The sequence below is a fragment of the Macaca mulatta genome, chromosome 14 (genome assembly GCF_049350105.2).
Source record: "Macaca mulatta isolate MMU2019108-1 chromosome 14, T2T-MMU8v2.0, whole genome shotgun sequence".
NCBI classification, from domain to species: Eukaryota; Metazoa; Chordata; class Mammalia; order Primates; family Cercopithecidae; genus Macaca; species Macaca mulatta.
In genome coordinates this window covers 132,635,631-132,662,434 of record NC_133419.1, presented here as the reverse complement: position 1 = coordinate 132,662,434, position 26,804 = coordinate 132,635,631, and the positions used below count along the sequence as shown (strand labels likewise).

Genomic DNA, 26,804 nt, shown 5'->3' with positions numbered 1-26,804 from the left:
GCCCCAGCCCACCTCCACAGATCCTCACTGTTGCACACCCTACACCCTACACACCAGCCCACCTCCTCCACCTTCCTGCTGCACACCCTACACCCTGCACACTGGCCCACCTCCACAGAAACCTTCCTGCTGCTCACCTTATACCCTGTACATCGGCCCACTCCCTCCACCATCCTGCTGTCTATCCTACACCCTGCACACTGGCCCACCCCCTCCACATTTCCGCTGCCCACCCTACGCCCTGGACACCAGCCCATCTCCACAGACACGTTCCTGCTGCACACCCTACACCCTACACACTGTCCCCACCTTCCAGCCTCCTGCTGCCCACCCTATACCTTGCACACCATCCCAACTCCACAGACACGTTCCTGCTCCACACCCTATGCCCTACACACCAGCCCATCCCCTCCACAGACACCTTCCTGCTTCACACCCACGGTGGACCCAAACCCATTGGATCAGAACATGCTTTCACAAACTTGTGGGGAAAGCTAACATTTTTGTTGCCCTGAAAACTACTGTGGCCCTCAGGACTGCAGGCCTATAAGAAAGGCAAATGGCTGTGCCTTATCCTTGGGCTTTATCTTGGTTTTCGAGGGATCTCAATGTTTTGACAGAATCCAGAACATTTGTGATGGAAGACAGAGGGTCTGTTGTGTTTGCACTGGACCACAGGGAGTAATATAAGGGGTAAGGTGGAGAGGCCAGATTGTTGCAAGAACCTGTAATGGTGACATAAAAGCAACAAAAATTTTGCAGCCCATAATATTTTGAATTATGAATGACAAGTTTCACAGGTACCTGAGAATGAATCCTCCAGGGAGCTCCACCAAATTGAGTATTAAATCCACTAGGCTATTCTGGCAACCACAGATCCAGCATTCGGGTCTATCACACTTGTGTTGGCCAATGCATATTGAGTACCTATTACAAAGCCATCCTGGGGTCCTTCCTCGTTCGTTCATTCTCACTCTATCTTCTCCAACACAGGTAGAAACAAAACCAACTACTTTGCATTTATTTATATTAAAGTGTGGAATGTTTACTTATTTGTTCTACAAGTAGTAGTTTGTATTCTGCATACAAAAACATTTCTACATAATGAAAAATTAAGATGTGTTCCACAGTAACATACTCTAAAGTTATTCCATGGTTTTGTTATATTATTGATCATGACAATTCTTTTTAAAATATCAGTTTGATGATGCACCGAGGTATTTATCATGTCATCTCTGAGTTAATTATCACAATAATCGTATAAGAAAAATAATGACATGTTTTCTTACCAAATGCTCTAAAAAAGTTAAGTGGCTTGGCTGAAAATACATTGATGCAAGACACAAGCAGAGAATATCTTTCTTCCATTGCCGTATCTTTTGAGCAACTTGATGCCCTCTGTCTTTGACTTGATGTCCTACTCCATTCTGATGGCTTTTTCTCTTCCTTCTCCTACAGTCTCTAGATGTGAATATGGCTCTGTCCCTGGTTACACGGTTTCCTGATTGTTTCCTGTCTGCTTCTTTCTTCCCAGAAGGCCAGGGCTTTGTAAGTGAGGATGAGTACCTGGAGATCTCTGACATCAAGCGAGACCAGTCTGGGGAGTACGAATGCAGCGCGTTGAACGATGTCGCTGCGCCCGATGTGCGGAAAGTAAAAATCACTGTAAACTGTGAGTGGACCTGCAGCCGGGGGGTTCTGGGGAACAGAGGGCACCGGGAGTAGGCGGACAATCTGGTAATGGCAGTGCCATTTTCCAAAAGACCCAAGTTGCTGCCAACAGGAAAATACTTCATCAAATGGCTATGCTCACCATGGCCTCCATGCCATTTGTCCCTGGAGTCTTCCTGTGACTGCCAGAGTTTTCAGCAAATGGAGAGAATTGTTAACTGAGAATAGGTTTGGAGGCCTGAAAAAGATGTTGGGGTCAATGCAATATCTTCAGGCAAGTTATTTTTCCTGAAATAAATGATTATTTCACTGGGAAAGAGGGTTGTCACAAGTAATCCATTTACGTAGCAAATGGCTGGATGTGCCCTTCTTCTCTTTCATGAAATCACTCTGTGTGCATGCATGCATGTGTGTGTGCGTGCATGCGTGTGTGTGTGTGTGTTTCCCACAGATCCTCCCTATATCTCAAAAGCCAAGAACACTGGTGTTTCCGTCGGTCAGAAGGGCATCCTGAGCTGTGAAGCCTCTGCAGTCCCCATGGCTGAATTCCAGTGGTTCAAGGAAGATACCAGGTACCTTTTAAATGATGCCTGGACAGTTGTGAAGCAGAGCTGATGGGCCATCTTCACATGGGAGAAGGATGGGGATGAAGGAAAGGGGAAAGATAAGGCAAAACAGAAATGCTTTATACCCTCTTTTGTAACAAAGTCTCCTTTTACAACCAGAAAAACATGGAGGAGGCTGGGAAGTGAACAAAATGAACTGACCATGATTCTGAATCTGAGACTTGTTGTAGACATGTCAGTCATTGGGAATTAGAAGCCAGTACATTTATCCTGTTGGGTAAAAGCATCGTTTCCCTTGTCCTCCTGTTGGACACTGAGGTTCTTAGGGTTTGAGTTTGAAGGGACAAGGTTAGTTGGAGAGAAGCGTTTTGTGAGGAGGAGGGCCTCTTTGTAGAATGAATAGATGGCAATGCCTTCCCTCTTGCAGGTTAGCCACTGGACTGGATGGAGTGAGGATTGAGAACAAAGGCCGCATGTCCACTCTGACTTTCTTCAATGTTTCAGAAAAGGATTATGGGAACTATACTTGTGTGGCCACAAACAAGCTTGGGAACACCAATGCCAGCATCACATTGTATGGTGAGTGCCAGAAGCCTGGATGCAGCGGGCTCAGCCACATGGGGAGGCTTGAGGGACTCAGGAGGGAGGAAGTTGCAATCTGCTTGGCCTGTGTCCATCCATCCTGCTCAACCCACCACCTGTAGATAAGACATACTTCTCCCTGCCATTCCCCTAGCATGCCATGCAGAGATAGTTACATGGTAATTGGTATTTCATGGTCATTAAAAGGCAAGGTTTGCCCTTACAACAGGAGTAAACCAAATTGTGAATCAGATAGAATGGTGTTTGTATAAAGAAGATAGAACCATGGTTCACGCCTGTAATCCCGGCACTTTGGGAGGCCAAGACAGGTGGATCACGAAGTCAGGAGATCGAGACCTTCCTGGCTAACATGGTGAAACTCCGTCTCTACTAAAAAAAAAAAAAAAAAAAAAATTAGCCGGGCGTGGTGACGGGCGCCTGTAGTCCCAGCTACTCGGGAGGCTGAGGGAGGAGAATGGCGTGAACCCAGGAGGCGGAGCTTGCAGTGAGCCGAGATTGTGCCACCGCACTCCAGACTGGCGACAGAGTGAGACTCCGTCTCAAAAAAAAAAAAAAAAAATAGAACCATGGGCCAATTCAACTGTATAATCTTAAGATGCCTTCTGTAGTTGGAGTCTATGATTCTGGGGGTGATATTTGTTGCTTTAAACCTCGTCAATTGCTTCCATCATGATTCTCATGTTGCTTGCATTTCGTGTTCTCATCCGTGGGGAGGAATGGAGTAGCAGTCTGAGACCTTATCAGGTGGCTGTTCTATCCACAACTGGAGCAGCAAACCCCCTCTGAAGGTCTTTCCCTCCCATATGGGTGGAGAAGACTTGGGAGCCCGGACTGACCTCCTTTAAAGCCCTTATGTCTCCCTGACTCCATTTTCCCACACTGCCGCATCCATATCCTTCTGCAACATTTCACACCATGGGCCAGGACCAGCTTGTTGTGATACTTTATGTGCGTATGTATTTGTTTATTTGCTGAGGTTTGGTTAGAGGGAAGCATCCGATGAGTAGGATGAGAGGATGAAGGATGAAGAGAGGTATCCACGTTTCCACGTGCACCTCAGACACAAGTTTTCAGCTCTGACCTTAACTAAACTTGGTCCACCAACCATCTGAAATGTGTGATCTATGTCTTTTGTTTTCTCTCTGCATTGTGTGTGCATTGTGCTGTGTGTGTCTTAGAAATAAGCCCCTCATCAGCAGTGGCAGGTGGGTACAGCATGTTCCTTCCTACCTCTGCCTGCCTGAATGCCTATGCCTTTGAGTTTTAGCCTACTTCAAAGATAGGCTTGCCTGCTTCGCCTCTGTAATTTATGTCTCTGAGGCAGATAGACCTCAAGGGGCTTGGTTTGCACAGTTTAGATAAAAAGCATGTAGAATATGACGGCTTTCACATGCACTCTGTGGAATAGATTTATGGGTTTCAGGGGAAGGGGTTTTTGCCCCCAAAACAATAACCTTATACTTGGTCACGTTTGAAGAGGATGCTCATTCTGCTGTTTCTGCACACAGCAGCACCAAGAGCAACCCAGCCCAGAGACCAACTGGATTCATAGATAACTGTCTCCATGGGGACGTCACCCTACTATGAATGTTTTATTCTTTTAGCCCAAGGCAAGCAGGGCTAATGGTTTAGTTTTTAAAACTTTATTTTAAAATAAAAGTACTTGGGATCATTATTCATAATGATAATATCTGCTATTTACCAAATGTATACTGGTTTCTAGGCATCATGTCAATGCTGTGCAAGGCAGGTTATTAACCCCATTTTACAGATAAGTGAAAGGAGAACTAAAGAGCTTGGGTAACACTGAAGGCCACTTAAATAATGAATAGGTACTGGATGAGACCTAGAAATGGAGCCTGCATTAGGTATTGGAGCATTTGCCCAGAGCATCAGCGAAGAGAAACATACACACGCATGCATGCACACACACACACTCTTACACAGTTGCTGGGGCATTTAGAAGAAGCAGTAGCTGGTGCTCAGCTATGCTTCCAGAACCGGAGGACATTCAACCCTACTGTTCTAAGATGTCGGTCTCAGTCACATGCAAAGAGATGACATTTGAATTTTCTTTTTCTTTTTTTTTTTTTTTTTTGAGACGGAGTCTCGCTCTGTCACCCAGGCTGGAGTTCAGTGGCGCGATCTCGGCTCACTGCAAGCTCCACCTCCTGGGTTCATGTCATTCTCCTGCCTCAGCCTCCCGAGTAGCTGGGACTACAGGCGCCCGCCACCACGCCCGGCTAATTTTTTGTATTTTCAGTACAGACAGGGTTTCACCGTGTTAGCCAGGATGTTCTCGATCTCCTGACCTCGTGATCCGCCTGTCTCGGCCTCCCAAAGTGCTGGGATTACAGGCATGAGCCACCGTGCCCGGCTGACATTTGAATTTTCTAGACCTGAAATAAGCTCTTCAACTATCACTGCCCACAGCTCTTGATCCACGGCACTCACAGACGTATAGTCCTGCCTGCGCCCCAGTGACCAGGAACACCCATGCCTTGGTCTTAACAAAACTGAGAGGATAGGGTGGGATTGAGTTGCTTCCCTGCCATGACCTGCCATTATCCCCATGGTTGGTGGGATTGCAGTGGCAGGGAGTGTGATGCAGAGAAGGGCACAGGACTGGCAACCCAATGGCCCTTCTTGTCTCTCTCTGCCATGAACTAAGAAAGGAGTGTTTCATAGCTGCTAGCAACAGCCGGTGTATGCCAAAACTGTCTTAGTTGGCTTGTGTTGCCATAACAAAATACCACAGATGGGAAGGCTTAAACAACAGACATTTATTATCTCACAGTCCTGGAGGCTAGAAGTTCAAGATGCAGGTTTCTGCCCAGGCGGCTCTAATGAGGGCACACCTCGTGGCTTGTAGACAGCTGCTGTGTCCTCACATGGTTTCTGCTCTGAATTCTCATAGAGAAAGAGAGAGAGGGAGCTTTCGGGTGTCTCTTCTGATAAGGACACTAACTATATTGGATCAGGGCCCCACCTTTATGACCTAATTTAACCTTAATTACTTCCGTATAGGTGCCACCTCCAAATACAGACGTACTGGGAGTTATAGCATCAACATAGACATTTGGTAGCAGAGGGATGCAATTCAGCCCATAGCACAGGCAGACATTTACATTCCAATTCAGCCTTCACATCCCAATTCACTTAAACTTGCTGAGCCTTCCTTCCCTCATATGTGCTATCGGGATATTAACGCCTGCTTCAAAAGACTGGTGACAGGATTAAATAAGATTGTATACATTAAGAATCCCATAAATGCTATGTTAGATGTGTGGATTTGACCACAAACAAAAACCGTAGGTCTGAGTTTACAACCGTAGGATGATATTTTCTGACCTACGGACATGAGAGTGCCACTGTGAATTGTCAATAAGACAGTGTTCATCAAAGTGGCATGACTCACTGAATACTGTTGTGTTCCTACTGGTACCTGCCAACATTTATTGTGACATGGCCCATGCTATCACCTCTTCCCTTCATATGCCTGCCAGAGTCACTGCTCAACTGGACTTCTTTTCTCTCCTCCAAAGTCCCCTGTGCCCTTCCTCTCCGGCATTCATGATCCCTATAACCCACCCTATCTCACTTCACCCTGTTGCACACACTTGCCTTCAGCATCCCTTCCTGAAGGAAGCCTTTCCTGACCTCTCTGACCAGGCCAGTCCCCCATTCTGCATCCACTCATTCTGTGCCTTTGACTGCTGCACTCACACAGGGCATTGTCTAGCATTCATTTAACAAACATGCATTTAGGACTTGTTACAAGCCAGGCACTGTTCTATGTGATCAGGAGACAGCAGTGACTCAACAGATAGGTTCCTTGTTTCTACAGACTTTATCTTCTAGTTGTAATTTTGTTTTTGTTTAATATTTCAAAATTTGTTTGTTTAAAGTATTTCTTCCTCTTCAGCCTGTAAGCTCCATGAACATAGGGGCCATACCTGGCTTAATCCCCAGGACCTTATACAAGGATCTACACACAGTAGCTCATCAGGAAAACTTTGTGGAACAAATGAATGTGTGAATGTATGTGGGGGTAGAAAGAATGTATTGGTCACAGCAACAATTTAGCTGTCAGGGATTAAAATGCCATGGCATAGAAGAAGGGGTATGTGTCTCACCCTATGCTGCTCACTGGCTGAATGGCTTTGGGAAGGTCAGTCTCAGTGGGTCTTTTTATATTTTTAATCAGTGAAGGCATTTTGGATAAGATGTTTGGTTTTTGTGGTCCCTACAAGGCACAATTCTCTGATCCTATGACTGTGTGGCAATAGTTTCAGCACAAGATCAGACAGATAGTGTCCGGTTGACCTGCTCTTTCTCCTGGCCAGGGATGCTCTTCCTAGTCCTCAATGCCCCCATAATTATGCCTAATTATTACCAACCATTTAGTGTGTACAGGGCGCTAGACTAAGTGCTTTTCCTTTTTTATCACCCTTAGTGACTCTATGAAGTAAGTACTATATTTATCCTGATTTAACACTTGAGGAAATTGTGAGGTTAGGCGGATAACTGAGAACACCCTGGCTCACCAGTGCTTGTGCTGGGATTTGAGCCGATGTCCCCCCAATCCCACACCGGAGTGCTTCGCTCCTATTGCAGTCCAGCTCAAAGACCTGGCAACCCATCATGGACGTGGCGACTTTCCAAATGGAGCCTCATATCAGCTATTAGTTTGCTTGGACCCAAGTCCCACATCAAATTCTCCTTTCTTCTATCTACTTCTGAACCAATTCCTGTAAAGGACAATTTTTACATTTGCAACCCATATACTCATACTTTCCCAACACACAGTCCCCATCTGCAGGCGTGCATTTGTATTTACTCTCACAGACGGTCAGTCTGTTTTCCGAGAGCCCTCTTTGACTCTGCCCCTGTGATCCCCTCACAGCGTGCCTCTCTCACACTACATCTTTTATATAGTCCATACCTAAAAGCAAAGAGCAAAGGAAAATAGGATACAAGCAATTTTGAAAGAATGCAGAGGACAAAAACTGGAGACAATGGGTTGGTGAGTGGTTTGAAACCTGAAATGACTAGAAATGTGTGAGTGACCACATGGTAGGTGATCGTCCAAGATGAATCAGCTGTTGGCACTGATATGAAATCCTTCTTCTTCATCACGCCAGTTGCTTTCCCCACACAGAGCCACAAGGACAGAGTGGTCACCTAGGCAGAGCGCCAACTCACAGGCACATTTTAGACCACCCACTTCCCTTAGCCCCAGGCAACTGCAGGTGCTGGAAAAGTGGCCCGATATGGAGAGGAGGTCAACACTAGCAGCCACAGGGCTCCAGTCCTGACTCTGATACAGACAAACTGTGATGCTGTCTGTTCTTAAGTCATGCATAAAACATAAAAGCTGAGCAAGATGAACTCCCAGGTTACTTTCAGTTTTCTAAGTGTCAGTGCTGAATTTGGGAAACAATGGGAACAAAGGGCAAGGAACAGGTCTCCAAAAGCCATCAACCATAACCATGGGCAACCTTTGCAAAGCAGCTTGCTCCAAGCATTGGTTAGCTTTACTGAGTGGGTGCAGCCATTGGAAGGCCCACAGGGAGCCCCTTGGCACCTTGAAACCTTGCCAGGCCTATGAACAGCAGGGGTGGCCAGGGTTCAGCTTGCTGACTACAGCTCTGTCCCTTGTGGAGGTCACTCACTTTCTCTCAGTTCGCCAACCCCCTTTGCTCCCTCTGGGCCCTGAGCAAGAAGCCCCATCCTCCCATCCTGTCCTTAGTGTGCAGAGAAGGAAGATTCTGGACTTGATTACATCCGGCACTGCAGAGAGTGCGACGTGCTTAATGAGGCATGTAAACGGCTGGATGACTGGAACTGGTAGGGGAAAGGGACAGAGAACGCAAACAAAGCCAAGCCAGAGGGGGGAGACTGCAGAGAGAAAAACAAATTTCTCACATTTTATCTGTGAAATTGCAGCAACACAAATCAGTTACATTAAGAGTTAAGTGGAGGGCACAGGGACAACTCACAGGAATCCTGTCATTGCGAGTGAAAAAGGCAAACGCTCCAGTTAAGGCAACATCTGTGCACAGAGTTTCCTCCTCAGGCCAAGCCTGAGCCCTCTGGGAGCAGCTGTGACTCCAGCCTGCCTCGGCGGCTCCTGGGAGCCATGAGGGCAGAATCTCTATTTTCTGTTGCTAGTGGCCATTCTTCTAGAATAAATATACATATCAGACTGGCTGAGCCGGACTTCCTTCAGCCAGAGCCTGCACTAGGCAGCGGCTCTCACCCTCTGCTTTCTGCTGACCTCCTTCTCATGGGAAACCACCCCACCGTGGGCAGAGCCCTCAGCGCTGCTGCCTTATCCCCCACTTCCCTCCTCTTCCTGCCTCCGTCTTCTTGTTCTGTATCAGGGCATCCTCACAACTACACCTATCCCCAGGCGGCTCCAACTGGGACATGGAGAAGGGGCACAAAGACTGAGCTTCTCTTCAGTGCGACCTCCATGCCGCATCCGTGCCTTTGCTTCCCTCCAACCACAGGCCTCTGGGAGGGAGAACTCATGTTGTATCCCCACTTTCTCAAACCTCTTTATGCCTCAGCTACCACGATCTGTCTCACTCTAACACCTGACCTCCTCTCGGTGTCAGACCCCGTCTCACCTCGCAATGCCCCACTTCTGGCTTCTGTGATGTAATTGGGTGGTGCCTGTCTTCTTACCTTCCTCAGTCTGTGTCTAGCTCCAACAGCCCCTGCCCTATCGGTCCTCCCAGAGGTCAGCCTATGGTGAGAGGGGAAGGGCTCTGCTGTACCTTCAAGCACCCAACGGTGAGGTATTTTTTGGCCTGCATCGGCCTTATTCTGGATGCCTTAAAAATGCAGATATGTGAGCCTTGCCCCAGAATCATTTAATCAAAATCTCCAGGGAAGGTCCTGAGAATGCACTTTTTAACAGACTCTCCCAGGGAATCTTATGCACACCGAAGATTGTTGGCCTCTGAACAACAGTCTGCTAATTCCTGAATTTGTGTCTTTAGTTCTTTCCTGAATTCTGAGCTACAAGCCACTCTCTCTCTCTGAATATTCCACAGGGGTCTCAAAGGCAGCCTTTCTGCCCTGGGAAGACTCCGTGTGTGCCTCACTCTTCCCTGCACACTCTCTAGAATCTCTGTGGTCATTTTTGACTTTCTCCTCTCCCTCACTCCTCACATCTGTTAGCCAACAAGTCCCACCAAATGGCCTTTCCTCTGACTTCTCCATCTCCATTATCACTCACATTGTGGCACGTGTCACACATGGACGATTGTGATATCCTCTCACTGGTTCTCTCGTCTTTCTTTGGCAATCCGACTCCTATTGGTTTGCCACAGCAGGGCCGAGTGACATTTCCAAAACTCAAAACGAACCTTGTCATTTCGATTGCCGAAAACTTCTGCCTCCCAGAACAGCTTGACGCTAAGGCTGTTCTCGCTGTGAGGTCAGCGTAGCCTTATAGCTTCAAGTGTCCCCAGCACTCCACCTGTGACCTTCCCTGCATCCACCAGGCTGGGCCCCTATGTCCCAGATCCCATTAGACATCATGCTGTTGCCACTCTCCATCCATCCATCCATCCATCCATCCATCAATCCATCCCTCCATCCCTCCATCCATTCGTCTAGTCAACAAATATTTGTTTAGTGTCTACTGTATGCCAGGAATTATACAAGGACTAAGGTACAAGGAGAAACAGAATTTCCAATCTTGCACAAACAAGTAAATAGGCAGTTACAATAAAATATAAGAACGGCCATGCTTGAGGAATAAAGAAGCTGCCGGCTATCAAGTGTCAGCCACACATGGCTTTAGACACCTAAGAAGCCTTTGAGATAGATACTGTTATTATTTTTCACTGGACAGAAGAAGAGCCTAGAGCTCAAGAACAAATGATGTTACTAAATTCCCCCAGGTAGGAGGGATTCCAGCATGGACGGAAGAGGCAAGGGACAACAGCAGGTTTTGTACCTAGGTCTGTCTGACTTGATCCCCTGTTTCTTTCAAACCCATATACTGTGTCTCCCAGTGTGCTGGAGGGTCCCAGAAGCAGGCTTGTGCCATCTTCTGTGTCTGAGGAGTGCGCACTTTCTGGCTCTGCTCAATGACGCCTCATATGTAAAGCATTTGTGAGCTCCACTGAAGAGTTAATCCCTCATCTTTTGGGCTCTCATAGTGGCTTACCCCTAGGCTTATATTTTGTTTGTATCTTTTTCTGCACTTAGAGGATGTAACACTACATCTTCCAGTGATTGTTGCCCAGTAACTGTTTGTTGAATTAATAAATATATCTTCCAGTCAGTGAGGGCATGGGTTATAGCCTCTATACAGTTTCATACCTTTCCTTAACCAAAGAAAAGCCAAATACCCAAGAGAACTTGCAGTCCCCTCCCCTCAAGGAAGCCAAATCACTGTTTTTCTGACTTTCCCTTGCATTCCAGCCTCCTCTATGTTCCAAATCTAATTTGAAATTTAGGGTCCCCCCATCCCAGATCTCCTTTTTGAAGGAGGCTATACCACATATTCCAATTCTCTGTTTAGGAAGATGTTCATCACATGATATCTTCTTGCAGAGACATCAAAAGCTGTACATATTTGTCCGTTTCCTGCTGATAACGTGTATGGTTTTTATTTTTCAAATCCACAATTTAAATCCAGGTGGGAAGGGAATGAGTCAGAGAGAAACACCATTGCTTTTGGCTGATGACAGCAGCGTAATCATTTGTATTTTCCCCCAACCTGCAAAATGTCAACATATTAGAAAAAAACTGCAGACATTTCCCATTTCATTCTTGATGAGGTTCCTTGTCGTTGGCTCGTACCCCGCCCTCCTCGCTCTGAATCATTGACATCTGGCTATTAGCCTAAGCATTTAGAATTTAACACTGAGCGTTCAGGGTGTGCTGATGTCAGCACAGACACAGAGCTTATGGTTCAACATCGACTCAAGTCTTGTCTCTTTCAGGTTTGTGATGAGCTGACAGATTTGAATTAACTTCTGATATTAACTTCTTAAGCTTTTGTTTTTGTGGTAAGCACAAAACAGGGTGTGTTAAGGAGAACAGAACAAAGATGGTTGCCTCTTTATCAACTGGTCTTAGTTGTGCTGCAGAGCCTTGTTGGTTGATCTTACTTGTGAAACAATACAGTGCCACGTTTGCCGCTGTAATTAAACTCAATGGAGGAAAAGTTCCCTTTGAAGGGAAGTGGTGCGCCTTCATCAGCCAGCGCCTCTAAAAATAGCTTTATGTTTCACCAACAAGTGTAACACATACATCATCTAATTAGATTTCTTCGCTCCTCTTTTAATCACCAAGAACATCATTATCCTTTTGGTTCCTCATTAGGAAGGTCACGCAGTTCATAATCATACTTACAAAACCTATCCAAATTTCAGAACAAAACCATATCTTCTTAGACTTCAGATATTTCATAAATCTCACTGTTTGCTATCAACAAGCTCAACTTGCCTATGGGCTTTTTTTCTTTTCTTTTCTTTTTTAGTGTGATCACCCTACCATCTGCCATTTTAGTAGAATTTCAGCTATATAGTTTATGGTTGCTGGAGATCGATGTCATATTTTCATTACAATCATGGAAAAGAAAACCAGTGACACATTCCAATACCTTCATGGCTTGTTATATACACTACATTTTTAAGCTTCAAAATCTCTCATGAGGCAAGATCTCAGCAGGAAGTTTCTATATTTTTTCTGAGAGCTCTGTGCTGAGTTTGGGTACTGTGATTGTCAACACCTCCCACTCAAGAGGGTGTTGAGCTACCCCTGAATGCAGCAGTAAAACCTTTGTGCCAGGATGGCCAGGCTTGAAGTTCCCAGTTCTTATGTGGTAGGTGTGGTTTTATTCTGTTTTAAGCCTTCAACCAAATTTTCTTCTTAAAAATCTAATGTTTAGGCCACTAGATTTTCGGCATGGTGGCTCACGCCTGTAATTCCAGCATTTTGGGAGGCTGAGGCGAGTGGGTCACTTGAGGCTAGCAGTTCAAGAACAGCCTTGGCAACATGGTGAAACCCCATCTCTACAAAAATACAAAAATTAGCCAGACGTGGTGGTGCATGCCCATAATCCCAGCTACTTGGGAGGCTGAGGCAGCAGAATCACTTGAACCTGAAAGGCAGAGGTTGCAGTGAGCCGAGATCACACTCTCTAAAAAACAAACAAATAAACAAACAAAAAAATCTAATGTTCAGTATTTCATTAGGTTGATACAAAAGCATCACGTTTTTTGCCATTAAAAGTAATGGCAAAATCCATGATGACTTTTGCACAAACCTAACAATTTACCAAGATAAGTAGCTTCTCAAAAGTAGAATTTTTATTTGTTCATTTTGTTGTTGTTGTTGTTGTTGTTGTTATGTGTCTTACCCCTACTGAGCTTCCCTTGTAGCCACATGGACCTGCTGTGGCCATAATGGCCACACAAATGGATCCCTTTGCCGTTTCTGAAACTTGTCTCTTAACCATATTTGGTCTCTAACTATTCTTTCTGTATTCTGAAGGAAATCTTATTTGTCTGTATACCTGTCCCCAAAGTATTTTGTTGTTGTCACTGTGTTGTCACTCACAGTTTATTTTGTGGCTTGGCATCTTCATTTCAGCTTGTATTTTTAAAGATGCTTAACTTCAGGCATGAAGAAGCCATTAATTTTTAACCTTAAAAAGGGTGAAGGAGGAGGTGCTGGAATAATGGTAAAGGGCATAATTACATGTTCTCACTTTCCATTTATCCCTGAAAATATTTAATTAAGCCTGATATTTGTAGCAGCCATTCTAGTTCAATTGAATCATTGTTAACCATAAATAGAGAAAGAGTCCTTAAATGTGGCATTTGCCCACAGAAAGTACTGGGCTGCTGAATACACTTCCTCAGAATAGCTGGCATTCGTTAGGAAGCTTTTACCTGTGGTTAGCAGCCACTTCAGGCCTTTCCAGAAGGGACAAGGTCACCCAGTTACGAGGCGGAGCCAAGGTTGCTTTCAGCTGGTGTTGGAGAGTAACCTTTGAGAACCTAGTACTCCAGAACACCTCTTTCTTTAAAAGCAGAACCCCCACACAAGATGCCGTTTCATGGATTAGCAATTCTTGCCTTAATTCCAGCTCGCCTAATATTTCATCATCCTTTACTCTGTACTTGATGATTGCAGACACCATCTTAACTTATTCTGAGAGCGACCCTGCAAGGGTAGATAGAACTACCCCTTCCACATTTTATACATAAAAGAAACTGTTTCAGAGAAGTCGGCTGTCTTGTCCAAAGTCTTCCTGCTGGTGGGTAGCAGAGCCAGAATTCAAATTCAGTTCTGACTCTTAAAATCAATCCTCTTAAGACTATCCAACAGGCAGGATGTTCCTGAGATGAAAGGGATTTAGGGTTATTTGTTCCAAATGGCTTTCTTCCCAGAATCTGTGATGGTTTAAAAAAAAAATTTTTTTCTGTTTATTTGTTTATTTATTTAGTCAAGGACGGAGGATACGCTAGCTCCTCCTAAAGTTTGTGCTTTTTGAAGGTAGAGACTGTGTCTGTCTGTCTTTCTGAAAGCAGAGCCTAGTGCATGGCAGGGATCAATTCATGTATGTCGAATGAAAGACTGCAACTTTTCCAAGGCTGGCTTGGGGCCCGTCTCCATTGCGGGATGGACACATTACCCTTTGACCTAGCCAGGAAGCTTGGCTGTGGCTGGCTCCCAGTGCCCTGCTCAATGCCCCACATCCTCTACAGCCCTCACAGCCAGTGATCTCTCTCAGCTGCAAACACTCCAACCTTAAGCTATCTCACCTCTTTACTCACTCCCCTACCAATACCTCACCCCAGGTTCAACATATTTTGGAACGATCTAAACAAGCTAGTATTCGTCTCCACTAAGAAAGGGAAAGGGAAGGTGTGTGAGCCGTGTTCCAACAGCAGTTACCATGATCACATGACTACTTTGTACCAGGCACTGTACTGATTACATTCATCCTTCAACCAATCCTGCAAACTCAGCGTCATCACGCCTATTTTCAGTGAGAAAACAAAGTATCTTGCCTAAGATCACAGAGCTGGCAACCCACAGGGTCAGAATTTAAACCCGAATTGGTCCAACTCGGATGCTGCCAGAGCGCGATGAGCGACCTTACCCCGGGGGAGCGTAGAGAACCATTCCTGAGGTCCCTAGGGATGTTTTCTCAGTGATGCTTCCAGTAAGTCTGCCCCTTCGCCTTTCTTCCAAACCCCTGGGCTTTCATCCGGGTGTATTTTAGCATCAGTTTTCTGGAATAGAACATGCCATTAAAAATCTGCCTCTCAGCCGGGCTCGGTGGCTCATGCTTGTAATCCTAGCACTTTGGGAGGCCAAGGCGGGCGGATCACGAGGTCAGGAGATCGAGACCATCCTGGCTAACACGGTGAAACCCCGTCTCTACTAAAAATACAAAAAATCAGCCAGGTGTGGCGGCGGGCACCTGTAGTCCCAGCTACTCGGGCGGTTGAGGCAGGAGAATGGCTTGAACATGGGAGGTGGAGCTTGCAGTGAGCCAGGATCGAGCCACTGCACTCCAGCCCGGGCGGCAGAGTGAGACTCCGTCTCAAAAAAAAAAAAAAGAAAGAAAAAGGAAAAATCTGCCTCTCATTTCCAAACCTGGGATTCTAGGTTTTAGAGAAGAATCACCTTTCTTCCAATTTTTACCAATAAATGAATAAATACAAACATTTGGGTTTCTGATCCTGTGTATTGAAATTCAAAATTATATCGTCTTGGGTACCAAGTACCTGGAGAAGTCCATGCGGCTGTTACCGGCTAAGGCCAAACTCTAGGAAAACTGTACTCAACCTGACTCTGAAGCCCTGTGTGCAAGCTTCAGTGCTACCACTGCTGAGCTCAGCCTGAAGAGTTCCTTCAGAACCGCGTCCTCCCCTGTCACACAGGTGGCTCTGTAGCTTTGCTGAGCTAACATTTACAACAGCCTCATGGTAACCCGTGCGAACAAATGTGAGCCCCGAGGCCATGGGACCACACCAAATTACTTGAATTGCAGCAACCCATCACTTTTATATTAAAGCAGAAAAGCATTTGGCCAAGTTAGGTGAGCAACTGTAGCATACAGAAGCCTGGTGGGAGAGAACTAACCCAGAAACTTTCTTTTCCTCATTTCCAGTTACACAGGGCTACTGCAAAGATGCAATTAAAGAATGAGTTCATTGCCCATGGCTTTTGTCTCACACTCTTCCAGTCCAGAGAGTGGTACATAGATGTACCCGCTCCAAACACAGCTGGAGAGCCCTCCGGCAGAGCCCTCGCCGCATTGGCATTTGGCCCAGATGACAGGTCTCCAGTGTGCCCAGGATCTGTAGGAGGAAAGTGATGCTAGCTTCACTCTGTATCATAGTGGATTAAATTCATTCTCTGGCCACAATAGCCCAGCCGTTTCTCATACACCAATTGACCAAAGGCACTTAGGCAATAAATTGCTATGGCATTTGATACGACAAAGCAGGTGCTCATCACACCTGCTGAAGAATAAAACTCCCTGAAGCCACATAGAAAATGGGGCTGCAAAAGGGAAACTTTAGGGTCTAGAGTGTTTGGTGCCCTCTTGCAGTCTCAGGGGAGATGGAATTCTGAAGTGCAGAAGGCATATGTTGATGGTTTTCTTTCAACTGAAGAAGGCTGTCTGGCTACTCACCAACTATCTCTCCTAACACCTGGATGCAGAATTTCCATTCATGTAATAACTCAGAGAGCTAATAGAAGAAGGACCTCATAGGTCATCAAACCCCATCTCTTCTCAATTTGCAATGTGAGAAGCAAAGCCCGGAGAGGGACCGTCACTCAGCTAGGGTTCAGCACATTCACACAGAGACACTGCATTCCCCGTCCATTGTTTCTCTCACACCATGATATTGTGGTCCCTGGAAAACCTGCACAAATGGTCATTTTCTACAGAGAGGAACTAGACTTGTAACAATTATGGGCATAGATTCTGAGGACAGTGACTTGGTTCTAATACAGCTCACGGTGTATAAGTTGTGTGGCCATAGGTAAGATGTCTAACTGCTCTGTTCCCAGCTTTCCTATTTGTAAAGTGGGAATGATAGTAGCACATAGCTCATAGGGTTGGTGTGATGATTAAATGACTGATTGTATGTTTAGCATCTAGAATCATGCTTGCCACATGGAGAGCACAGTGTGAATGTATGTTGTCATCATGGCCCTAAGCAGGCTGAGCAGCCTACATATCTGCTAAGTCCCCCTTGCATTTCCACTCTTGGGAACACTCAACAGAAGCTGAATATGGCTGTAAACCTCCACCCAGTAAGCACCAAGCATCCGATGGCAACTGCTGCTCACCACCAGAAACACTCACTTCCCTTTGCTATTCTGCCTCCTTCTCTCTCTGAGCCCCACTCTTCCATGCTCTTCTTTCTGTGTGTATTGCCCCACTCTTCTTTGCTTTAGTTATATTCAACCTTGTGCTGATGGCATGGTATCCACAGGAATGTTTCAGTTCACTGGTAGAACTTGGAGAGAATGATTCCTACACTCAAGACTTCTATCTGTCTACAGTAGAGCATATCAGGGCTTCAATTGTTTCTTAAGTTCAAAATAATAAATTAGACAAAGACATATATATGTATATACATATACACATAAATAACTAGTCTAGTACATACGCCATATATGTCATGAAAATACTTTTAAAGAAAATATAAACAAAAAGATAATTTTAAAGAAACATACATGCTTTATGAATCTGCCCATATGTTTCTTTAAAAGTATCTTTATGTACATATTTTTATTTAAAAATGTAAATAAACTTATTTAAAAATCTAAATCACTCATCTTTTGCAAAGACAATATGCAGAGAATTACCTTGAGCTTCAACCTGAGCATTTCTAGCTGAGTGCATTCTGCAGGCCAGTAGGATTTCTCGGGATGTGTGCCAGGATTGCTGGAGGCCCCACAGTCAGGCTACTTTCCATCAATATCTATGGAGCCTCCTCTGGGACATTAACATGTCGCTAGAACCTGGATCCCGCCCTTTTTTGTGAATATTCTCTGACAAAAATGCAGGGTAATATGAGTCAGACTTCAAGCTATCAAGCAAATATGACTTTTAGTGCATAAAAGCGTGTATATTTTAAGTAGAAATAAAAGGTATTCGTGTTAAGATTAGTGGAGAGGAACAGTTGTATATTCATTCCTGAAGTGAGAGACCTGAATTTCCCAAAGTAAAATCTTCCTATCAGTCCCTCCTGGGCGAGGCATGGATCCTCACCATAAGGTTGACAGACAAGCCAAATGAACTGGTCCTGTCTAAAGAGGTTCTGCTGCACCTCCGCTTATTTCCAGCCGGCCAATTTGCTTCTCAAAGAAGCTGTGAAGTCCTGGCTTGAGGTGGTAGAAGAGGTGTCCTGTCTCCTTCGGATCTCCTTTGCTTCTTCACCAGTTTTATAGAAATGACTCTCAATGGCTTTAATCCCTTGGTAATAATAGATTTTGCTTTTTCTGGGATACACTTACTGCTGGCTCCTGGTCTTACGTACCACCCTATGCACTTGCTGATAAAGGTGATGGAGGAACGCCTGGGCCAAATTTGATACACCTGCCTTTGCAGCAGGCTGGGATAATACCAATACATGTGATTTGTCTTCTTGAGCCATGGAAGATGAGAGGAGAAGAATAGCACTCATGAGACTGGGGACTTATTTCCCAGTGGACCTTGAATGATTTAGTGGGGATACAGGAAAGGGCCAGAGAGAGAGAGAAGGTAGAAAAAAAATCAAGGGAGAGCCCCTTGGGTGGACTCTTCAGGAGCAATCTGTTTTGGGCGTGTTGATCTGCTTCAAGGCCTTTGGCGAGGCAGCACTGTCTGCTGGGACAAGCCTAATTCCAGTCTTTAAAACCCGTGGGGATGATTTTTCTTCCTTCCTCAGCTGCTGCAGGAGGAGCCTCCACAACACCTAGGTTGCATGCATTGAGGTTGACGAGTCTACTACATCAACACTTGGACTTATGTCTCCATCCCTCTCCCCTTCCTACCCCACCACCTGCTCCTTGTCTCTCTGGCCCTGTGCCCCCCGACTCATTGTCTGTACTGGACACTCTCCAAGTATAGCACACATTTAGAGGCACTGCTTAGAAAACAGCCAGCAGGTCTGCCTTTCCATGTGTTGCCCTAACCTTTGGGCCCACGGACCTCAATGACTAGCCTGAGCTTCACCTATTTACTTTTTAAGCATAGTCTTTCGGAGCAGGCTGCACTGGTCAAGGCATCCCATTAGCTTGCCCCTTCGAGTTCCTAAATACTCCCAATGGGCATTTTCCTTTGTCTAGACTTGGAATGGTCAGCGGAAGGGTGGAAGGTGGGAAGCATGTATGTGTATTTGCTTGTCAGGGAAGAACTATGGTGTCCTTGGATGTATGCTAATGGTTCTGTCTCTCTCTCTCCTACACAGGGCCTGGAGCAGTCATTGATGGTGTAAACTCGGCCTCCAGAGCACTGGCTTGTCTCTGGCTATCAGGGACCCTCTTAGCCCACTTCTTCATCAAGTTTTGATAAGAAATCCTAGGTCCTCTGAGCAACACCTGCTTCTCCATATCACAGACTTTAATCTACACTGCGGAGAGCAAACCAGCTTGGGCTTCTTTTTGTTGTTTGTTTTCTTCTGTTCTTCTTCTAGATTTGTTTTCTTCCTGTTTGTTCATTTGTTTGTTTGTTTGTTTGCTTTTATTTCCAGCTTGAATGAGTGGGGTTGGGGGCGGGGTGGGCAGGGTTCTACCACATGTAGGATAATCATTCATTGGTGTGTCCAAAAATGGGGTCTGCTCCTGCTACCTTGACCCTTCCCTTTCCTCTGCTTCTCTCCTCCTCGTCATCCCCACCAACATCCCCTGCCACACACACCAAAACGTAAGTTTCATTTGGGCAAAAATTGAGCCTCACAATAAACACCCTGAAGACACAACTTGACTCATAACATAGTGCACAGCAAGAGCTACATCCAAGTGTCCTATTATCTACGATTATTTTCCTAATGACAATGTACATATCCCCCCATCCATGTTAATTATTATCTAATTCCATTAGGGTTCACATCTTTTCTTTCTGGGACACTGTCCTACTATGTCCATATCTATATATTTCAATACAGATGATTGTGCCATCTTCTGTAGCCCCTCTACCCTACTCATTTCTTCCACCATCTGCAGGGATTTGAAGTTTGGGGCTATGCTTGCAACCTAACACTAAATTTTGCAAGTCAAGTGACCAAAAAAGGGGGAGGCATTTTGAAGATAGTACTTCTCTTTTAAAAAGAGAAGTTCAGCTCATAAAAGTGATTGATAGGTGGCTGATTTATTTAGGTTTTATCAAGCTGTCTATCAAAGTAATCATACAGTTACCCATCTACTCAAATGTCTGATTTATCTCACCATCCAATTACCTACCCACTTGTCTTCCTCTCTAGCAATCTATTTACTGTTTATCAATATATCAATGTAATTGTCTAACACTCCTTTCTATTTCTCTCCCTACTACTCACTATCAATTCATCCCCATATTAATCTCTAATCATATCGTATCTCTCCCACTGTATTCATGTATACACCATCAGCAGACATTAGCATCTTCAAAATTATCTATCAACTTCTGTGAAAGCCAGCGATCTCACAGGCTAACAACATAAAAAAGCAATACCCTGTGTTGTGGACTCTTTAAAATCTGGTATCCTATCCACCCAGAGGAGACACTAACAGATGGGCCGAGTAGCAAGCTGATGGTCAGTCACTCACTATTCCCGGGAGAGCCTGTTCTCTAAAACATCTTCTTGGGAAGCAGATCAGCCTAGAAAAGTCTTGATTCGCACTGTGGTTTTCCTTTTGCACTTGAAGGACAAAGGTGCCAGCCTTTATGCTTCTCTCAACCCTTCAAGAAAGTGCGTGTCAGGAACTTATGGCTGGCTTTCCTTCACAGCAAGAACATGAGAGAAAAAAACCACATGTGTCTCTGCAATGCAAAGTGAAGAGTCCACCCGCCTGAGTGGGATGACTGCGGCTGGAGTCTCCTTTCTGCTCCAGTTCTGGTTTAATCTGTTTGAAAACTATCCAGTAAAAAGCTGATGGAGGCCAATTACATGGCGGGTGTATTGACAACTCTGGTATTTGTTTCAGGAAGCTCTTCTATGCTGAGGGCACTTGAGCAACTGACTTAATTTTCAAGCACTTGATTAACACAACACTGCAAACAGAAGGGAGAAAGTGTCAGTGACACAGTTTCCTCGGATGCAGGCTGCTTCTCCAGTGGCTTTGGGGAAGAACTTCACCAGCTCTTCAGGTTCAAAGCAGACCCAGCATACAAACAAGAGCTGACCCACCTTTGCTGCCTTGTCTCCTGGGACAAGAAGGACTCATCCAGCAAGGTTGCCTGGGATTCCAAATAAAGGCATTGCAGACCGCACAGGTGTGCTGCAGGGACTGACCCCCAGAGAGGATGAGAATGCAGCATCAATTGCAGACCTGCCCTGCCTCAGTTGGAAAACCTTTTCAGGTCCTCAGTCTAAAAAATAAAAAATATGAGCACCATAGAATTCTGTGCCCTTAATGCTTAACTGGTCTTCTTCCTCCAGTATCAGTGCCCTCTTTGCTTTTGTCCATCAAGGCACATGAGTGTGACCTCTGCCATGGGGAAACATACACAGCGATAGCTATACATATATACATACATACATAGGCGATCTTGGCACACTAAATGCTAAGCACTGTCTTAAGAGGTAGAGCTGGTGTGAGTGAAATTAATGTTACATTTTCCAGCTGTAAACAGACATCTGCATTTCCTAGTGAGCTGCCAGGAGCCAGATTCGGGAACCATAAATGATGTGCCAGGAGTGGCGCATTGATTCCCAGTTCCAAGGATGATCATGAACAGGCACAAAATCAGAATTAAAGGTTGCACATAGACGTTTCAGATCTGTCACCACCTTCAGCATCTGGAGTTGAGTTGGTGTCAGATAGTGTATGAGAATCAAATGTGTCATCTGAGCATGCTACTGATAATAAATTTGTTACTTTGGAGTGGAATAAATGTGAAGGCTGTGAAGAGTGGAAAGTCTTGGAGAACATAGTACTTGAAATGGACAAGCTGGACCTATTCCTCACTCCAAGACTTGTTCTACAGGAAACGGTCCATGCTTTTTTGGCCAAGATCATCAGAACCTCTCAACCCAAAAAGGCTGGCTCCAGGGTCACTATGGAACCCTACTGTTCCCCCTCCCACAGGATACTAAGATGCCCCTCTAGTTGGTACCTATCCCAGCCACGTTTCAGAGGGAGAAAAATGCTACAGTCAATCCTCATCTGTCTGGGGTAAAGACAACAAAGTAAATACAACCCAAGGCAACTGGGGTACTCACTGGGAGTGAAAATGACTTCTTCACAACAGACATATTTCTGCTTCTGTGTTTTTGTGTTTCTTTAGTGGGGATGGCTTCATGGGACAGTGGCTGCCATCCATCATTTTGAAGCATATAGAACAACAAATGCTTACATAAGATAATATCCACACTTTTCCAACTTCACATATGGAGAGTACATGGAGAAGGCCTACAGGCTAGATTTGTTCAGGGTGCCAGTAGTGGGCATGGGGTGGGGGCAAGGCAGGACAAAACATACAAGTCTGAGCAAGTATATCTCTTGCAGGTTTTCCACATGAAAAGGAAGCCAAATGAGGCTTGTTAGGAGATTAGGTGAGAGGAATTAGCAATGTAGGAACTCTGAAACCCTTCCCCTTCCCAAAACAGAGTTCATATGCACTTCCACCAAAGTAATGCCAATGAAAGTGCTTGTGTTAAGGCTCCGGCCAAGCTTGTTTTTCAGTAGTTTAATGTCAAGTGCCTGATACAGTCAACTGCAAGTCTAAACAAGCGTGTTTAGTTTTTTCTCGTTCTTGCTTTAATTCGGGGAGGGGGGAGATGTAGAGAAGTGGTTGTGAAAACATACACAGGTTTTATGCAGAGTACTGCACATGACTGTTCTGCTGCAATTGTGCTCCACCGAACAGAAGAAAAGGTAAGGTTTTCTGTCACAAAGAGGCCCAAGCCTCTTTCTTCTTACATCCATGCTTCTTACTAGATGATACATTTCACAGATTGGGCAGTTTGTTCTCAAAACCTGGGTGAGAAGAATATTTTGGGACTCTAGCAACTTCAAAACTGAGGCTGGGTTTCAGGATCTGTTTCTGCATCAATTCACTCAATTTGCCTTCAACAAAGAGGAGTCAGCAAGTTCTATTTATGCTGAGAGAACCATCCCGTGAGAAAAGCAGAGAACCCCAAAGTGGGCAGGCAACCCCGACGAGAGCTTATCCCTGTGGCTGCATCAGGAGTGGCTGTACATTGAATATTCAAGTGTTGGTTGGCTGTCGCCAGCCCATAGTAGAAGGAGGGGAGGAGTGGCTTAAGATGAGGTAAGATCTGGTGGTGGGGCATCTTTCCTGAATTTCATACTGACTTTGATTTTGAGAAAGAAAAACTGGCTATGCATTACCTAAAACCAGCCCGAAATGAAACAGACCAATACAAACACGAAAGCAAATGTTAATCCCTTTGGAATTAAGGGAAGCAGCATAAGGTTTTTCTTTTTGGAAAAATGCATTTATTTTCTTTCTCTCCAACAGCAAGAATCTTTTGTTTTCATTTTGCACATGACCTTATCCTGGAAACTCTCATACCCAATTGCCTCCCCTCCTATTATTCAGAGCTTCCCTGTCTTTTTACTTGAAGACAAATAAGTTTGAGCACTTGAGTAAAACTTCACAGGTGTGTAGTAGGAAGGCAACATTTTCAAAAAGAGACCCTATGAGGAGAATGCCTAATGATCACCAAATGCAAACAAATAAAAATGCCAGTCTCATTTCCCACATTTCTTACTTAAGAGAAGTAAATGAAAGGAAGAAGAAATAGATTTGTAATTAAAGATGTGGCAACAAAGATAGAGCTGAGCTAGTTCAATTTAGCCTTCAGGTGCAGAATACTTAGAGTCCAAAGAAATGTTGAGTGGACTTCATTAGACGCAATTGTCTTTACCCTGAAAGTAGTCAGCTAAGCCTAATTTCCAGCATTTTGAAAGAGATTTCTTTTTGTTTCTTTCAATGGTGCCCTTTTTAAGGCACAGAGTTGCTCCACACCACTGGGTGGAGAAACAAAGATTGCGAACCCTCGACCATCCTTTTGAGGCTACGTTCTACGTTATTTGGCAGATTTATAAAGCTATCAATAATAACAATGCTATATAATACAAACTGCCCTTGTGTTAGTTAAAGGGAGCATTTTTAATCATTCAGAAATTTTCGTGACATGTAAAGTGCAGTTGTGAGGAATGTGTGGGTGTACGAAAATGTATCTGTCAAGTTCAGAGTCCTTTAGATTTAAAAAAAAATTATGACTTATCAATGGTGCCGTTATAGCTGTGTCAGACAATGGGTGTGCCCATTCTCACAATTATCCTTCAAAAAAATCTATGTTCAAATGCTTTAAAAATTTATCACATGATACAAGAGTATGACTTTGTCAGCCTTCTAGAGTTCTTTTTTCTTTTATTTTCTTTCTTATCTTTTCCTTCAAAAAATCAATGAAGACTTGATTTCTGTCAATAATTGTATTAAGGGTGAATATACTACCTGAATTTTGTGCATGTTGCATTGTAGTTGTAACCTTTTCTAATTCAGGATGAATACGAGATGGTTGTGATTGTGCAGTGTATCAATAAAGTTCGAGAAATTTGTAACTTTTGGGGGGCTGTTTATTAGGACATCTCATTGATATCCAGGACGGGAAAAATATGAAGCGAGCCGTGCTTCTCCCTCATGTGTGTTTTTGGCCTTGAAGAGTAGACGCACTCAGAAAGCCTGGAGCTGCACCCCCTACCTCTCTCTCTTTCTCCTTCTCTCTCTCGCACACACTGTAGAAAGCAGCCTTAGCACTGTCCATATCACATTTGTATATCAAATATCTATGCTATTTACAAACAATATAAAATGTAGCTGCATCCTCAAAGTCTAAATTGTTTATTGGTGTAGGCTAAAACGAAAGCAGAAGAGAAGTGTCAGAAAAATAGGGGTGACCAGATACTGCCCAGTTTGGGCATTTGAGTCCCTAAGTTCCTGTTGCTTGATTTCTTGAAGTACACACCACGTTGACAAGGGTAAGTATGAGAAGACACAGGGTCGAGGATGTACATTGAGTCTTAAGTGTGTGCCATTAGATGAAGGTTTATGCATCTTAGGTTTTACTTGGATTAGGCTTCATTCAGCTGAGGCTTCTTGTGGACTAGCATGAGAAAGAACCCCAGAGGAGCGGCTGCTTTCCTCTGGTTGCAATTTCTAAAACACCTTACTCTTCCAATAAAATCCCACCTCCTCTTTCTCCATCACATATCCATCTGCTTTTCTAAAGAAATGAGTATTAACTTATTTTTACACCTCAGCTTCTCATTAGCCATTTGTATATCAATTAAGCCTTCCCAGTTCTGCCGTTAACTAGGTGTGAGATCTTAGACCGGTAAGTGACTTTCTAAGCCTTTGTTCTCTCATCTGTATCATTGGGGAATTTAATTACACCACTTAGTGTACACTGATTCAAAAATATTTGGCCACTATTTGGTTTATTTTGCAACTGCGAGATTTCTTAAGACTATCCTCAAATAAAGCTTAGGGACAATGACTGATTATGATTCAATAACTGAGTAGAAAGTGAATTAAAATTATTTCATTAATTTCACAGCACACGTAGCTTCTTTGGCAAAGTCCCTGAGCTAAAGTTATGAGTCTTATATTCTTGTTGGTTTCCTATATAGACAAGTGCTAATCTTTTCATGACTCAGTCTCCCCTACAGGGAATGGAACACAGTCTCCCCTACAGGGAACGGAACACAGTCTCCCCTACAGGGAATGGAACACAGATAAGTTGATAGACTAGACACATGTTCTTTGTAAATTGCAATGGCAAGTAAACGCTAGGCATCAGTAATTGGGACTTTCCAATTTCCTCTGGCTCATTGTAAAATTATGATTCATCAAGAAAATGAAATTTCAGTTCCCTTAGCCATCTCAGTACCTTTAGTACTCCCTTTCTTGTTGCCTTTTTTCTTTCCTTTTCATCATCCTGTTCCTATTTGCACCTGACCCTTTCTTACTCCTGTTCATACCACAACATTTACCCATCCATCTGCTATCAGTCTCTCACTCCATTTAGCCACTCAGCTCCATCTATCATCCATGAACCAATTTATTCTCCCATCGGCTAACTACTCAACTATCCATTCACATATTATTTTCCCATTTATCTAAACCTTTTTCCATCTCTATACTCATGCACCTCCTTAAAGTGAGACTGTTTCTCTCTCATCTATTTATTTAGACCAGCTGTCAGTCCGTCCAACAGGCATGCTCCAGCTAGCCTTTAGCGGACCCATCTGTTTGCCAACCCACTTCAAGGTAATGAAAATCTTGGTTGTTATCTCTCTATTCCACAAGGGAAGCTTTATCTAGTGACTCGTAAGCATGGCAGCTAAATGATTGGATGCATTTTTATCTTTGCCCTATGAAAATCCTATATATACAGAAGCGCCTCTGGAGATATATTAGGGGAATTCCTCTCCCTATCAAGGTGTATTAAGTAGGAAGAGTGTGTGAAGTTGGGAGTGGAGTGGAAATACCCGGATGAGAAGGTGTAACACTAGGATTGTAGTCATGCAGTGAACATAACAAATAACTGAAGGAACAGACAGGAGGGACCTCAACTGGCAACTGACCTCCTTCTTTCCCCACAATTTAATTTGCTGTTGAATTAATTATTCACTTTGAGAAAAATTCATGGGGTGTGCTAGTTGAGGCCAAACCCTATGATCAGTTTTGAAAACCAAACGTCAAGTTAGAAGTGATGCTACCGTCTTTTAATATGTTCATCC

At 44.3% G+C, this 26,804-nt stretch overlaps 1 protein-coding gene across 5 annotated transcripts in view; it reads left to right on the top strand.

Annotated features, from left to right (window-relative positions):
* Nucleotides 1-24,623, top strand: part of OPCML (opioid binding protein/cell adhesion molecule like) — a 1,159,533-nt gene extending 1,134,910 nt beyond the window's left edge. For 3 of the 5 annotated variants that reach the window (XM_077964710.1, XM_077964712.1, XM_015116147.3), the window contains 4 exons: nucleotides 1,535-1,672; nucleotides 2,123-2,243; nucleotides 2,665-2,816; nucleotides 19,301-24,623. In XM_077964710.1, the coding sequence (XP_077820836.1) occupies nucleotides 1,535-1,672; nucleotides 2,123-2,243; nucleotides 2,665-2,816; nucleotides 19,301-19,401 (512 nt within the window). In that variant the 3' untranslated portion in view covers nucleotides 19,402-24,623. The remainder of the gene's footprint in view (nucleotides 1-1,534; nucleotides 1,673-2,122; nucleotides 2,244-2,664; nucleotides 2,817-19,300) is intronic. The other 2 variants (XM_077964711.1, XM_015116148.3) reach the window with 1 other exon arrangement.
* Nucleotides 24,624-26,804: the final 2,181 nt, after the last annotated feature.